The sequence below is a fragment of the Heloderma suspectum genome, chromosome 1 (genome assembly GCF_057233095.1).
Source record: "Heloderma suspectum isolate Gila_16-S chromosome 1, 16-S_ref, whole genome shotgun sequence".
Lineage (NCBI taxonomy): Eukaryota > Metazoa > Chordata > Lepidosauria > Squamata > Helodermatidae > Heloderma > Heloderma suspectum.
The window spans coordinates 377492188-377507919 of NC_139458.1; the positions used below are offsets into that span (position 1 = coordinate 377492188).

At 44.7% G+C, this 15732-nt stretch overlaps 1 protein-coding gene across 2 annotated transcripts in view; it reads right to left on the reverse strand.

Annotated features, from left to right (window-relative positions):
* Window positions 1-13096, reverse strand: part of STRN (striatin) — a 73391-nt gene extending 60295 nt beyond the window's left edge. Inside the window, exon 1 of one of the 2 annotated variants that reach the window (XM_084828332.1) lies at window positions 12443-13096. In XM_084828332.1, coding sequence (XP_084684458.1) covers window positions 12443-13006 — 564 coding nt within the window. In that variant the 5' untranslated portion in view covers window positions 13007-13096. The remainder of the gene's footprint in view (window positions 1-12442) is intronic. The other variant, XM_084828331.1, reaches the window with a different exon arrangement.
* Between the last annotated feature and the right edge of the window lie 2636 nt (window positions 13097-15732).

Sequence of the window (15732 nt, forward strand, 5' to 3'; positions counted from 1 at the left end):
ACATGGACAATAGTATAACCACCAAACATGGAAACATGCCATAGACTTTTCTTACTGTTGGTTCCAAAGGTATTTGCCTGGGAAGACATGGCTTAAGTGCAGTATGACAAGCAGCATAACAATGATGATGAAGCCAGAGTTTCAAAGGTTCTCATAAATGGTAGTATATCTCAGGTGATAAGAAAATGATGCTCAGAAGACATACTCCTTTACCTGGTTTCCAGAGCGGTAGCTGCGTTAACTCTGTTGCAGCAAAAACAAGCGTCTTGTGGCACTTTATTTATTTTATTTATTTACAATATTTATATACCGCTCCTCATCAGAAGATTTTGGAGCGGTGAACAACATGATAAAAGAATAAAACAATGGTTAAAAGAGTTAAAACATTTTTTAAAACAGACAAACCCCAACAAAGTGGAGTTTAACAAACCACGGCTGGTCATGCAAGGAAGGCCTCTTGAAAGAACAACGTCTTCAGGAGGTGCCAGAAGGAACACAATGTTGGCGCCTGCCTGACCTCTAATGGTAGGAAATCCCACAGGAAGGGGGCCACCACACTGAAGGCTCTTTTCCTGGTGGACTCCAACCAAGCCATGGGTCCAAATGTGGAACCACCAGGAGCATGCCCTCTGATGACCTTAGTGACCGGGCAGGTTGGTAAGGAAGGAGGCGCTCTCTCAGGCAACCTGGTCCCAAGTTGTTTAGGGCTTTGTACGCTAGTACTAATACCTTAAACCTGGCCCGGTTTAGGCCGCCAGTGCAGTTCCCTCAGCAAAGGAGTTACATGCTGAAAAGGGGCAACTCCTGACAACAGCCAAGCTGCTGCATTCTGCACTAGCTCCAGCTTCTGGACCAGCCTTACGGGCAGCCCCACATAGAGCGCACTGCAGTAATCCAGTCTTGAGGTTACTAATGCCTGTACCACCATGGTCAAGCTATCCCTGTCCAAGAGAAGCCGTAGTAGCGAATCAGCTGAAGCTGGTAAAAGGCACTCTGATCTGCTGCAACCACTTGGGCCTCCAGCAACAATGATGGATCTAGGAGTACCCCGACTACGGACCTGATCTTTCAGGAGTGCAACCCCATCCAGAACAGGCAATGAGCCTATCTCACTGACCAGGGAACCACTCTCCTACAGGGCTTCCATCTTGCCAGGATTCAGCTTCAGTTTATTGGCCCTCATCCAGCCCATTACTGAGTCTAGGCACTGATTCAGGACTTGCACAGCCTCTTCTGATTCAAATGTCACAGGGAGATAGAGCTGTGTGTCATCAGCATACTGATGGCATCTAGCTCCAAATTCCCTAATGACCGCTCCTAGTGGCTTCATATAGATGTTAAACAACACTGGGGAAAAGATGGTACCCTGCGGCACCCCATAACTCAATTGCCAAGGGGCCGAGGAATAGTCACCCAAGGTTATTCTCTGAAATTGGCGGAGTCAACATCCCACGGAGTCAATCCAGGAGCATACCATGGTCAATGGTATCAAAAGCTGATGAGAGATCAAGCAGAATTAACAGGGTTGCACTCCCCCTGTCCCTCTCTCGATAAAAGTCATCCATCAGGGCGACAAAGGCTGATCCAGTCCCATAACCAGGACGAAACCCAGACTGAAATGGGTCTAGATAATCAGTATCCTCCAAGAGTGCCTGCAGTTGGTCAGCCACGATGCTCTCAAGTACCTTCCCTAGAAAAGGGGCACTTGCGACCGGGCGGTAGTTGTCTAATACCGTTGGGTCCACCTTAAAGGCTAACAAATGTATTCTCTCATAGCCTTCATGGACACTGTCCACTTCTAATGAAATGCATCTGATGAAGTGGGCAGCGTCTACAAAAACTTATGCCAGAATAAATTTGTTAGTCTTTAAGGTTCCGAAAGACTCTTTGTCCTTTACCTGATGTAAACCCTCTAATGAGGTTCTTTAAATTGGTAGAAGCAAAAAGAAATCATGACAGTATGTTAGATGCCTGGCTGGCTTCACAGAAGAGATGTAAACCAAAATTTGATTTCCAAGTATTTAAGAGTATTTTAATAGAAGGAATGAAAATTGTATTTTGGAATGTTCTAAGACCAACAGGTGTTGTACATCCTAGTAAAGGTGTTCTGCAGTCACTCCTACGGAGACTTGTATTCATATTTATATGCAGACACACCCTACAAACGTTATCAACAGGTTTTGCAAAGCCTTCTTAGCCATAAGGTCATGAGAGCCCAGTTGTCACAATGTCTTTAGTGCCAGGAACAGGGAGCAGTGTGGAAGCAGAGATATTGAAATGTTTTCTCCATATGGGTGAAGTGCGTACAGTTCTTCCAGTCCAACCTCATTCAACAGCCCCAAAGGTGAAATTCATCTTGAAATATCTCACAGACATAACATTTGGGGGTGGGGAGATTAATGAATAAAATTTCAGAATCAAAATAAATAAAAAATACAAAATTACTTAACAAAACCACATTCAGATTTCAATTATTAAAGCAAAATATGTTTACAGTTATTGTTTTAAGGCTTAACATACCTTATGCTGCTCAGTTCCCAAAGTAAATTGCTTTGGTATGGGAGTGGTCAGACATAAATCTGGCACTGTGTTCCTGTCTCCATCTCCACCCACAGTGTTACCAGCTCTCTAAATACAGGGCAGCAGTGAGCTATCACTATCATGTCAAACCCTTAACACAGCTCTGCCCATTCTTTCTATCTTAAGAGTTATTGGCCGTATTCATGCACAATGAAGACAGACACGCGCTCAAAATTGTGCCAGCAATAGCAGCTGCTGTACTTAAGAACAAAGATCTAGGCTTCCAACAACTTTCCACTTCCAACACAGCTTTGGAACTATTTTTCAAAATACACATTTCACAAGATTTGAAAATGAACATCTCTACTCGTGAATAGCAAGGAATTTGCCCCATATTGAATTTATTGCTGCAAAGGTGGTATAAAAGCAAGCACAAAGATACTGCTTCCCCTGGGCCACAAACTACTAGGGACACACAAAAGTCAATTTACACTTCATGTCTAGATTCTCCAAGGTCTGACTTGCTGGAATGAAGCTCCACCAGAGAATACTGTCTTCTTTCATATTTTAGGTTACTCCTTGGTCCCGGAGGGCAGTTTAAATGAGATACACAGACATGGATCTCTCTGGAAACACTGTGGTAAATTCCACTCATAATCTGGGTGTAACTAGATTGTCACAGACCCAGAGAGTGCTCTACGTAACCCAACATGTCTTGCACACTTAGAACTATGCTAGTATGACTAGAACTAAGAGACTTGACTAATAAGATGTTGCACTAGAACTCCCTAGCCCATTTTCTCAGCAAGAGAGGGTGCCATTTTCTCCTCCAACTTGGACATTTGTATTCCACATACATATGCTATTTATTTAAAGAGCTGCTTATCAATACTGTTTTATTGTTCTATTCAAACTAGGCATATTTAACTTTTAAAGCTATTTTTAAAATTGAGTTCCACCTCATCTCTTGAAAGCTTGCTGCACAATTTGAATAGTTCAGACTTCAATTTCTGAAGCCATTCACCGTCTTACTGTCTTCACTGCACTCAATCTTCTTTCCAAATTAGTATCCTAATTTAGCCCAATACATACACAGGTATGCGTGTGTGTGCATGCACACGCACACATCCACATGCACACAGTGTATGTTTAATTGTGCTCTCTAGCCTTGTAATCATTCCTGTAATAAAGATATAATGGGGGGGATCACATGTCTGGACCAAATGCTATCTATGCTGTTTGTCAGCAGTATATATATAGCCTGAAGGAATGTGGTATTATTAGAACAGCCCATGATTACTAAACAAAATAGAAGACAGAATAAATTGTGATCTAAACAGTTACAAGATATTCATATTTGCATTCTATGTCAATACAGAAGATTTCAGATGATGCAGAGTGCACTCTATTCAGATGCTTTTTATTGACAGCTTTGGCTTGGATGAAATAGTTAAACTAATAAGTGAAAGTTGGAAAGGAAGAAAGAAAATTAAACTGCTGAGGTTACAGCAAGCATCATTAGCAAGGGTAGAACAGTGAATCAATGCCTGAGCAGTACTCATTCCCAAGAAAACAATTCTGCTTCTTCCGGTCCATCTCTAGCTGTGGTTACCAACCGGTGGGTCTAGATAGGGGCATCTATCTCCACTAGCATTTAGACAATTCAGCGAGACCTGGGTGAATACTGCTATGGAAACAGGGATGTGCATGTGCACCATATGTGTGGAAGGCTGCTTTTGTGTGTGGATTTCCATGCTGGGTTGGAACAGAAGACAACGAACAGAATTTGACCCCAAAATGATAGGAAGAGATAGGATACCCAGTTTTACATGCAAAAAATACAGTTTTTGTAGAACACTTATTTTTTCCAAAGACATGTTGGTTTTTTGAAGTTTTATTTGAAAAAACAACTAATTAACAATCCAGATCACAATACAGAGATCAGTACTGAATTGAATAATGGCAAGAATTACTACTTGACTGACCCTAATATACATGTTATGAACAAAGACAAGAAGACCATTTGAGCTTTGAGTGTGTGTGCCATTGTGCCAAACACCACCAATTAGAATACAGCTGTTTTATTTTTAAAAGCAGAGGAAAGCATAAATCAAAATCACTATGTGTTGGAACCAGAGTTGATTTCCAATTGTGCTGGAGTGGAGGGTGCAAAATTTTGCTGATTCTTCCTCCTACTGCCCCCCCCCCCGCCCGTGCCACCTGAAAAGGTGCTCCCAAGGGTTGGGGGGCCTCCAGAACACTGCTGGGAGATACAGGGAGAAGTAGGAAATCGCCACCTCATCCCCTTCCCCCAGCAAGACACCTCCTCTGAATCCTGGTTCCCTCCATAAACAGAAAAAGATGGGAACGTCTGGATCCCACCCTTTTTTCATTTTAAACCTTGATTTTCTGTCTCTAAAGCAGCTGTAGGTAATCTTTTTTGACCCTGAGAACTGCATATAGTGCCAGGTGGTGGGTCAGGGACCACTCACTCATTCGCACTCTTCCCCCTACTTACATCTCAGCATCTAGAATTGCTGGGTGGGGAGAGGGCCTGTTCAGTGCTCTGCTGGTGGAATACTCTCCAGACACAATACTGTCTTTTTGGTTGCTGTTTTTTTTAACCAGTTTAAAAAAAAAACAGTTTTACCCCTGAAATATGATTGATTTCATGATATTTTTTATCTTGTGCTTTTAATGTTTACTGTGATATTGTGTTATTTTGTAACGCTTATTTTTCTGTAAGCCACCCTGTGCTTGTTTTATTTGAAGAGAGGTGTATACATTTGTTAAATACATATAAACATATTCCTTGCATGAGTTATCTTCTGTTCCGAGTTCTAGAGAGAAAGTAATTCGTTGCTTGATTGTGTACGACAGCACCCTGGGAAGGAGTAAAGCAGGCTTTGCTTTGGGAATGAGCAAACAGTTCAGACTTAGAGGTACAAATGTCTATAACATCTCACTTTCATTTCACTGAGAAAAGAACAGTGCCGAAGACTTGTGGGGTGTTAGACAAAAAGTACTATTCATTTGTGGCCAAAGACTGTTGAAACCAACTCGTGTTCTCAGAAACATTGCTATCACAGTATGAGAATTTCCCACTCCCACAAACAGTGGGACAAACAGTACCTCTGCATTTATAATACCATCTGCCTGCTTGCAATCTAGAATGCTGCTATTCCTGAAAGGAAGAGAAGAACTTTTAGATCTCACCTTTCCAATATGATGTAGTTCCACAACAACAACAAAAAATCCTGTACAATTAGCAGTTACTCCAAAAGAAACCTTTCAAAATTTTCCAGTGTTGTTTTATCACAGTTATTTCTTGGATGATGGCTGTGCAGTGCAGTTCTATGCACAATTACTGCAAAATAAGACCCACTTGGTCCAATGTAACTTACTCCCAAGTTAAGTGCACACAGTATTGCAGGGTGTGTTTCTGAGTTGCTTTAATACAAAAGAATATCCCTCTATGTGATCATGGAAGTAGGCCGTCTACAGCAATTCAGAGGGCAACCTTAGGTATAGGTAATTTTGCAAATTACACCAAGGACACAGCTGACTTCCAAGCCTATGTAGAAATCCAGGGTGAACATCATTTTTATAGGAATCCACTGCTCATTGTATTCCCCAATTATGTGGTATACTACAGTGGGGCGAGGGGGCAGGGGGGATGGTAAGCAACATTCCTCTCTTTTGGAAAGAAAAAGACTTCGTTACAGCATGGAATGTACTGAAGACAATGAAGAGGGGGAATCTGAGAAAGAAGTACAGATAACTGGTTCTAAAAGAGCAGCCAGATATCAGAACTCTGGAAGTCCTGATCTTAAGAACTGCTCTTTTAATTACATTATTTTTCTAGAATTCCTGAATCTGTGATTTTGAATATAAAAAGCATTATAATTATTACTACATTTATATACCTTATTGAATATTTTAAAAATATTATTATCAACACCTATATATACCTTATTATAAAACCCATCAAGGTGGTGCACGATTTAAAACAATAAAATCTTAAAACAATAATAAAAAAAACACTAAACACAGTAAAGATTAAAACTACATAATTAAACAGGCTAAATTAAAAAGTTTGTGTTCACACCTTTCGAAAAGCCAAGAGAGCGGAGACCAATCATAGTTCTTGAGGAACTGCATTCCACAGCTTAAGAGTGACACAGGAGAAAGCACTTTCACGCATGTCCAACAGGCCTCTGCAGGCAGTGGTGACCACAAAAGGGGCTCTCCTGCAGATCATAATAACTGGACAGGTTCATAACAAGACAGGCTGTTTAGGGCTTTACAGGTTAAAATCTATACCTTGAATTGATCCTGGAAAGCAATTGGCAACCAGGGCAGGTCTTTCAAGACAGGTTTAATATGGTCCTGATACTGTGTACTGGTTAGCAGCCTAGGTGCCACATTTTGCCCCAACTGAAGTTTCCCGACACTCTTCAGGGGTAGCCTCATGCAGAGCTCACTGCAACAGCCTAAACCTGATATAATCACGCTTAGATCAAGATCACAGAGAAATGGCTCTAAATATTACACCAATGTAAGTGGATATAACCACCTTAAATTCTCCAAGGGAAAGGGGGCAACCATACCAGCCTTCAATATCCTTACATGATAACCAAACTCCAAACACATTAGAAGAGGGTCCGGATCTGAAATTACATTACTTGCCTCTACACCAGGGATGGGGAACCACCACCTGCTGGTGTCCATCCAGCGTGGAGGGTGGCTAGCAAGACTCTCCAGAGCACCCACTGGAGCAGGCAGGCCCTCCTGAGAGTGAGAGGGGAACAGTACAATTCACTGCTTCTCCCACTCCGCTGCCTGATGTGGGCATCTCACCCTGCTTCATGGGAGGGCTGGACCTCCCACTGGAGAGGCTTCACCTGTGCTGTACCTTCCTACATCAGGAGGATTCAGAGCAGGCAAAACGTCCCTGGCCTGATGGCAACTGGAGCAGTCCAGCTGTAGCCTGGGCTGAGACCGCTTTGCCTGCACTGCATCTTCCCCCACTAGGGAAGGAAGGAATGCACTGCATTCCTTCCCCACTAGGAAGGATGCAGTGAGAGTGAAGCCACTGCAACCAAGGCAGTGGCTGGTGCACTCCTCCAGCCACCTCAGTTGGGGTGGCTTCTCTGTACATGAGCTTTCCCCAGCAGGGAAAAGCCTGCACACAGCAAAACCAGTCCCTTGTCGAAATGCCAGCTGGAGCTCTGGGTACCAGATGACATCAGGGTCATGGCTATGCCCCCCACCCCCAAAAGTGTTCCCTACCCCTGCTCTAGAGGCACATTATGTAATATTGAAATCTTCCACTGAACTGGATCTTCTTGAATCCATAATATCAGCAGCTAGTCACTCAGAGCAATTCCACAAATTACATGTCACCTACTCTTCACATCTAAGAAACATTGCTGAACTTGATTTTTCACTTCCTGGTCCAATAAGACCACCTAATACTTGATATTTCTAGTTTTCCACTTGCATGCTGTCAACTGAAGCATTAAAAATGTGAAGTTAATGCTAGACAGACTAGGATTCTTAATTCTACTATTATCATAGCATGTTCATACAGCCTATGAAATTTGAACAGGCAATAAAATCACATCATTCTCACAACTTAACTGCTTTGTTAATGTTATGCATGTTTTCTTGGAAGCAGGTAAGTGTACATAAGATTGTCTGATAAAAAACAAGTTTAACTGGTTGTATTGAGGAACGACAGAGTTACGTTCTTCCACATTTTTAAAGATAAAACAAACATGATCATTATATGAAAGGGAAAAAATCATATGGAAAAACCAACACTTAAATCACTCATCAGCACAGACAACATACAGCAAATGGCAAGAAAAAGCCTGGAATCATAAGCCATATATATACATAAATACTAGCAAGCCGATATCTTTGAGCAAACTAGCTCAAAGTGGGCTAGATGAAACACCGATCTGGTGGATCCACAGTTGGCTACAGAATTGGACTCAAAGAGTGCTTACCAATGGGACCTTCTCAAACTGGGGAGAGGTAACGAGCGGGGTACCACAGGGCTCAGTCCTGCGCTCAGTGCTCTTCAACATTTTTATTAATGACTTGGGGGAGGAGGGGCAGGGAATGCTGATCAAATTTGCAGATGACACAAAATTGGGTGGGATAGCTAATACTTTGGAAGACAGAAACAAAATTCAAAGTGATCTGGATAGACTGGAGTGCTGGGCAGAAAACAACAGAATGACATTTAATAGGGATAAATGCCAAGTTCTGCACCTAGGAAAAAGAAACCAAATGCAAAGTTACAAGATGGGGGATACGTGGCTCAACAACACTACAAGTGAGAAGGATCTTGGAATTGTTGTCGATCACAAGCTGAATATGAGCCAACAAGGTGATGTGGCTGCAAAAAAGGCAAATGCTCTTTTGGGCTGCATTAATAGAAGCATAGCTTCCAAATCTCGGGAAGTACTAGTTCCTCTCTACTCAGCACTGGCTAGGCCTCATCTGGAGTACTGTGTCCAGTTCTGGGCGCCACATTTGAAGAAGGATGCAGACAAACTGGAGAGGGTTCAGAGGAGGGCAACAAAGATGATCAGGGACTGGAAACAAAGCCCTATGAGGAGAGACTGAAAGAACTGGGCATGTTTAGCCTTGACAAGAGAAGACTGAGGGGAGATATGATAGTGCTCTTCAAGTCCTTGAAAGGTTGTCACAGAGAGGAAGGACAGCATCTCTTTGCGATCATCCCAGAGTGCAGGACACGGAATAATGGGCTCAAGTTACAGGAAGCCAGATTCCTGCTAAACATCAGGAAAAATGTCCTGACTGTTAGAGCAATATGACAATGAAACCAATTACCTAGGGAGGTAGTGGGCTCTCCCTCACTGGAGGCATTCAAGATGAGGCTGGACAGCCATCTGTCAGGGATGCTCTGACTTGGATTCCTGCATTGAGCAGGGGGTTGGACTCGATGGCCTTGTAGGCCCCTTCCAACCCTACTATTCTATGGTTCTATGATATCTAAGCTAGTATTGATCCCTGATTATGTTTCCAGTCAACTAAGTGGTAGGCTACCATTCTATGATGTACTGCTAATGAGCATCTTAGAGCTCATGTTAGTTATGGATGATGGGGAAATTACTCTTTTTTGCTTTAAATGACACACTGACCTCTCATTTGGAAGAGCTGCAGAGGTGATTCTGCAAGATTAGATAATGAACTGTTCCAGCAGAACACATTCCCCCACACTGAAAAATGGGAAGCTGCGAAATTCAGTGCCTTAAATTTACCCTTCTGTTGTTTCCCCTCCTCAAGCAATGCGCAGCCCAATCCTGTGCATGCTTACTCAGAAGTAAACACCTCTAAGTTCAAATCAGTGCATTCTCAAGTGTGTAGAGAACTGTGGCCTAAAGTCATGTTGAAGCTCATACATTTGCACAACCCAATTTATATCTAACATTTTGTACTGAGTTCAAGTTAGGTTGGTGACTTCTTGTACAGCTACAGAATGTAAGAGACATCCCAATCTTCCTGCACTTTATCACTTATAGTGTACCTTCAAAGCTTTTAAAGAACCCACTAAAACGTAAAACGTTTGATGAAAGCCACAGTATTTAAACCACTTGCTGGGCAAAACACCCACTGAAACTACGGGGTTTACTCCAAAGTACTCTGTTTTAAGATCTAAAGATTCAAAACATAGGAGCTAGTAATTCTCCCCAATCCTTTCTACAACTTAGCGTCAAGGCTTGTTTCATTATTCTAAGCTGCAAAAACATGAAAAGTGCAAACCCTATATCCCTCACATCTCATCTTAATTTTACATATGTATGCTATTATTGAGTGAACATGCACATATTAGGAATTGATGAACCAGACTATTTCTGGTCCATGTCAGTTTCATATTTGCCCATTCATAAGTCTGCATGAAAATATCCATTTTTGAACATATATACAGCTCTAATATTTTTTCACACCTCTAAGCATATTTTATCCTAAAATATGCATTTTTATATACATTTTGGTATGGTTTTTGAGCTGGGAACTGCATCGCACAATTCAGAGAAGTCTGAAATCCCAAGGATAGCTGCATTCCAATCTGCACATTAGTCAAGCAGACATGGATAAGACTGGTTTGTTTCGAAATGCAGACGAAACAAAATCCTTGAGCATCCCTAATGCAGAACCTTCCATTCCATTCTCTACAATAACTAGTTTGGCACAAGGATTTACACACACACACACACACACACCGAAGAGTTACTTCTGAAATGCCTGATATTCACTAAGCTTGCTGCAATTCTCTATAGGAGCTAGCCCTATACACCGTCCATTTACCTCCCAGAATGCCCAAAGCTAGATCCTCCAACAGAACTAAGCAATTGTTACTAAGGATGTACACCCTATTATAGGCTACCACAGGATATTAAACTATTTGTGGTGTAGCGGCTAGGGGACTGAGAAAACATCAGAAAACCCATAGTTCAAGTCACATCTCAGCTATGAACTCTAGGTGGCTGTAGGCAAAGCATTATCAATCTCGCACTTCTCCTGAAATTTCTATCCAAATAAACCAATTGCCAAAATTACATCCCATGCATCCAACATGCTGTCTTGCTTTAGTGTGACCAACAAACACAATCTAGAGAAGGACTATGTAACTATGGGTTTGGTTCTTAAGGGCTTCTACTGAGTTCTATGGGTTCTCTTATTGCTCTACTACCTTCAGCGATAGATGCGGAGTGGAGAAATAGGAAGAAGACCATAGCTCATCAAATGTACTGGCCTTCAGACAGTAGAGATCATATTGACCTATGTTACAGGGTTGCTATAAGGATTTTTAGAAGGTAATATATATTTTTGAAAATTCTAAAATACTATATAAATTGCATGTATTTCTCATGGTGGTCTATACGCACCCACATTATTCCTCACATTGGGAATAAAAGGCTACAAAATAATTATGGGCCATTCAGCCAACATTCCAAAAAAAGGCTATCACATCTGCAACTTGTAGCCCTCCAGAAGTTTTAGTCTATAACTCCCATCATCCCTCACCATTAGCTATGCTAGCCAGGGCTGATGAGAGCTGTAGGAGAAAACATCTGGAAGGCCACAGGTTGCCAACATCTGGTCCATAAGTACCCAACACGACACATCCATTCTAAAGTGGCTAAAGGTACCATGACTGATAGACCTTCACACCTGATTGCTGGTAATAAAGGCAACAAACTCAGTTCTCACCGAGTAGCACTTGGGATGGCAATTAACCACACGCTTGCTCCCATTAGGGTGGGTGGAGAGATACAACTCTTGCTGTGCTGTGCTGTGCCATGCCTTAAGGATGATGTAAAAATCACAATATACAGACATCAAGTATCTACCTGATGATCAGTCAAGTAGATTGATCAAGTAGCACGATCAAATCACACCAATCTGCCCACCCCACAGCAGACATGGCAGATCCAAGCTGACAGTTGTCAGGAAGCTCTGAACTATGAAACTGGTTCCACTTCACCAAGTACTAACCAGCGATTTACTTCCTGCCAAGACAGATACAACAACTTCCAACCTGGAACCCCATACTAGGTGCGAGTAACGGCTGGCTAGAAGGACTCCAGGGGAAGGCACTCTGCATATTATCAGAGGAACTCCACTACTGCACAGAGGGTTGAGTCCTGGCACTGAAGACAGGTTCTGGGGCTTAAAAAAAAAACACACCGAAGCCTTCCTGCGGAGCTTTGAGACCAGTTGTTGAGGAAGCACTCCAGAGCCGGAAAAAGGAAGAGCGACAGGTATTTGGGGGGCGGGGGGATGTACATGCTGGGTGCTTTTGCATAGAGCCGTGATAAGAGGCGGCGGCCCGGACGAGCCAAACGAGCCCGAGAGAGGAAGAAAAGGAGCGGGACGCTACCTGCAGCTCCGCCCGCTCCGCCTCCCACTCGGCTCTCTCGGCCTCGAAGCGGCCCCACTCGTGCTGCAGGAAATGCAGGATGCCGGGGACGCTGTACTGAGCCCGCGCCGCAGAGGCCGGGGCCGGGGCCGCCGCCGCCGCGCCGCCGCCAGCTGCGGCCGCCGCCGCCGCCGCCGCTGCCGCCGCCTCCCCCGGCTCCAGTCCCGGCCCGGCCCCGCCCGGCGGCGGCGGCGGCAGCAGCAGCGCGTTGTTGTTGTTGTTGTTGCTGAAGAAGACGCCGGGCCCCGCCTGCTCGTCCATGGCCGGAGCCGTCGTCGCGGCTGGAGAAGCCCCCAGCCCCGCCCGGGCAGCCCCTGGCGCCGACGCCCGCGCCCCGCCGGTCGGCTGAGCCAGCCGCGTCTCAGTCAGGAGCAGCACCAGCAGCGCACTGGGCGCGTCCTGTCCGCCGTCAGCGCCTGACAGCCTCCCCCGCCGGCTGCTACCGGGCCCCGCCGGGGACAATTGCAAAACGCGCCCTGCGCGGGCGGGCCCGAGGTATGCCGGGAAATGTAGTTCCTGGGTCATTTTCCGGGTTCTAAAGCGAGAGCAAGGCCGGGACGCGGTGGGGTAGAACTTAGTGTCTGAAGGAGACGGCTGAGCAGTGGAGGCTGGTGGCTCGGATGTCAGAGGGGCTGTGGATCTGCTCTGAGTTTGTCAGAACCAGTCAGAACTCTAAAGGAGCTATCTAAGGCACTGAACCTATTTGGGGGATTAGGTTCAGCAGTTTGGACAGCTCCTTTAGAGTTTTGACTGGTTCCGATTGAAACTTAGAGCAGATGCACAGCCCCTCTGACATCGAAGCCACCAGCCTCCACCGCGGTTGATCCCGTCGCAGGCGGCTGGTTTATGTGCCCCGTCTCCGCTGCTTTCCCTGCTATTTCTAAATATGTATTCATAAGAGAGCTGCAATTTTATTTTGTTTAGTGCTGAAGAGTCACATTTGTAGCGGTCAAGAAAGAACGAAGCTATGCTCTGGAAGATCAACCAAAAGCTCTGAAGTTCACACGATGAGCAAACGTACTATTTCTGAGCTGATCGATGGGCTAAACCTTTAGGTATTCTTTTAGTACAAAACAAAAAGCCTAAACAAAAGCACCATGATCTTTTAAAAGAAAAAAATGCATTTAAAAGGGGGAAAAAATTCTCTCACCAAGTGTACATAACAATGTAGACAAATATATTCGATCATGTTATTACACAATGGATTTCTTTCAAATGAAAAGTAGTATATAAATGTTGCTAATAAATAAATGTGTTTCTCTGTAGGAGGGTGCAAGTCTATGCATGTTGAGACAGAAAAAATGTCCTACAACTCCCAGCATTCCCCAGCCAGCATTGGGCCTTTAATCTCTAGCTATGAGCCTGAGTCATGTTTGAAGAGAACGGGATGGCCCTATCATTCAACAGAATGAGTCAGCCACCCTCCACAGTGTTCCCCCCTGACTCCTTCCCCAGATGTTCCCTCCTCTTGCCCACACCGTCCTGCCGTTCCCTTCCTCCTGAACTGGGGGCTTGGTCTCTGTGATGCTTGCAACTGGAGTGGGCGGGCTTGCCTGGTGCCCTTCTCTCCCAGCATGTCACAGACAATACCAATGGGAGAAGTCCCTGATCTTGTGAGCTGGTAGGGAACAGTCTAGGCCAGGCCATGCACGCCAACAGGCAATGCACATGGGTTGCTCTGTTCATGTGAAGCGTATTAGCATTGCAGCATTTGTTTGAGCAAGCAGCAGAGCAATGAGTAAGCCGGGGAGATGCTGGGGAGAGGCAAGGAACAGCAGAGAGCTGTTAGAGCTGAGCGTGGCATACAGCCTGTCCCGAGCACCCTAAGTTAGCCTGCTGCCTTCCGGTAATGTGGAGGATGCTGTCCTATCACTAGTTTTGATTCAGCTGCCAGACAGTACACTTGGCATCTGTACAAAAGGGGTTACAGGTGGGATGACATCTTGTCCACCTCAGGCAGCAAATGCTTTAAGCACATCTGACACTATCAGCCTTGGACTTGGGCTCAACATCCGCACATGACCTGGTCAAGAAAATACTGGAGAGGAGAGACCCCTGGGGCTGACACTGGTTGCCAGTGTCCTTCTTTCTGCCTGTGTTCCCCCATTTATTTATTTATTTTATTTTATTTCTATACCACCCCATAGCTGAAGCTCTCTGGGCAGTTTACAGAAGTCTCTCTGGATGATTTACTGAAGTCAAGCGTGGCAGGGGTGCTGGCTGAGGCTGAAGCCGCCCACCATCCTATTTTTCCCAGAATGCCTCTGGGCCCAGCTACATCCTGTAAAGCATGTAAAGAACCAGGTTGAGAGAAGGGGACCCTTGCGCGCGCACGTGCACCCCCTCCCCCCGGTAAGCTTTCCAGGGAGGAGACCTATCAGGGTGGTATGGGTGGTCCAGAGAGCACCTTGAGCAAGGCTTCCCCAGGGCGGGCACAAGCCCTGCTTGGACGGAATAGTGTGTCAGTCAGCCCACCGGTAGGAGCTATCTCACTAAAAAAAGTTTATGTTGCAGCGTTTATGTTAATTTGACTTTGCTAATTCATTACCAGGTGAGAGTTGATCACACCCACTCTGTTTGGATGTCTTATCATTTGACTTGGTTTTGTTTGCATTTCTGCTCTGTGTAGTTCATGGGATATCACTCTCTCTTTCATTGCTGAGCCACCCAGCCTCACTTTGTAATCCTACCCCCTTCATCTGTAGAGAAGGGGAGAAAGCGATCTCCTCTCACCTTAGGGCTCTGGCCACAAAAGCTTATACCTTAATACATTTCTTAGTCTTTAAGAAGCCACAGGACTCTTAGCTGTTGGGAGGTTCTATTGCTTGTTTATATGTTGGAACCATGTGGTGGAGTATAACATTGGACAGTGTGTCCAGTGCCAGAAGTTCTGGACAGGGCTGGCCAAGACACTTTACTGCCTGTGATGGACAAGATGCCCCCCACATTTCATGTGCTGAAGCTGGCCATGCTGTCAATTGAATCTTTTTTCAACACTGGCAGGGGCAGCCCAACCATCAGGCAGGATGAGACAGCTGTCTCAGGCAGCAGATGCTGGGGAATGGGAAATGGCAGAGAAGTGTTGGAGGGCAGAGCTGTGTGTACCACACAGCCTGTCCTGTACCTCCTAAACTAGCCTGCTGTCTTTAGTGGAGGACACTGTCCTATCACAGTTGTTGAAGTAAAACATAATTGCCAGTCCAGTCAGCTTTTGTATGTGTAATGGGGGAGGAGGACACCATCTTGTCCTT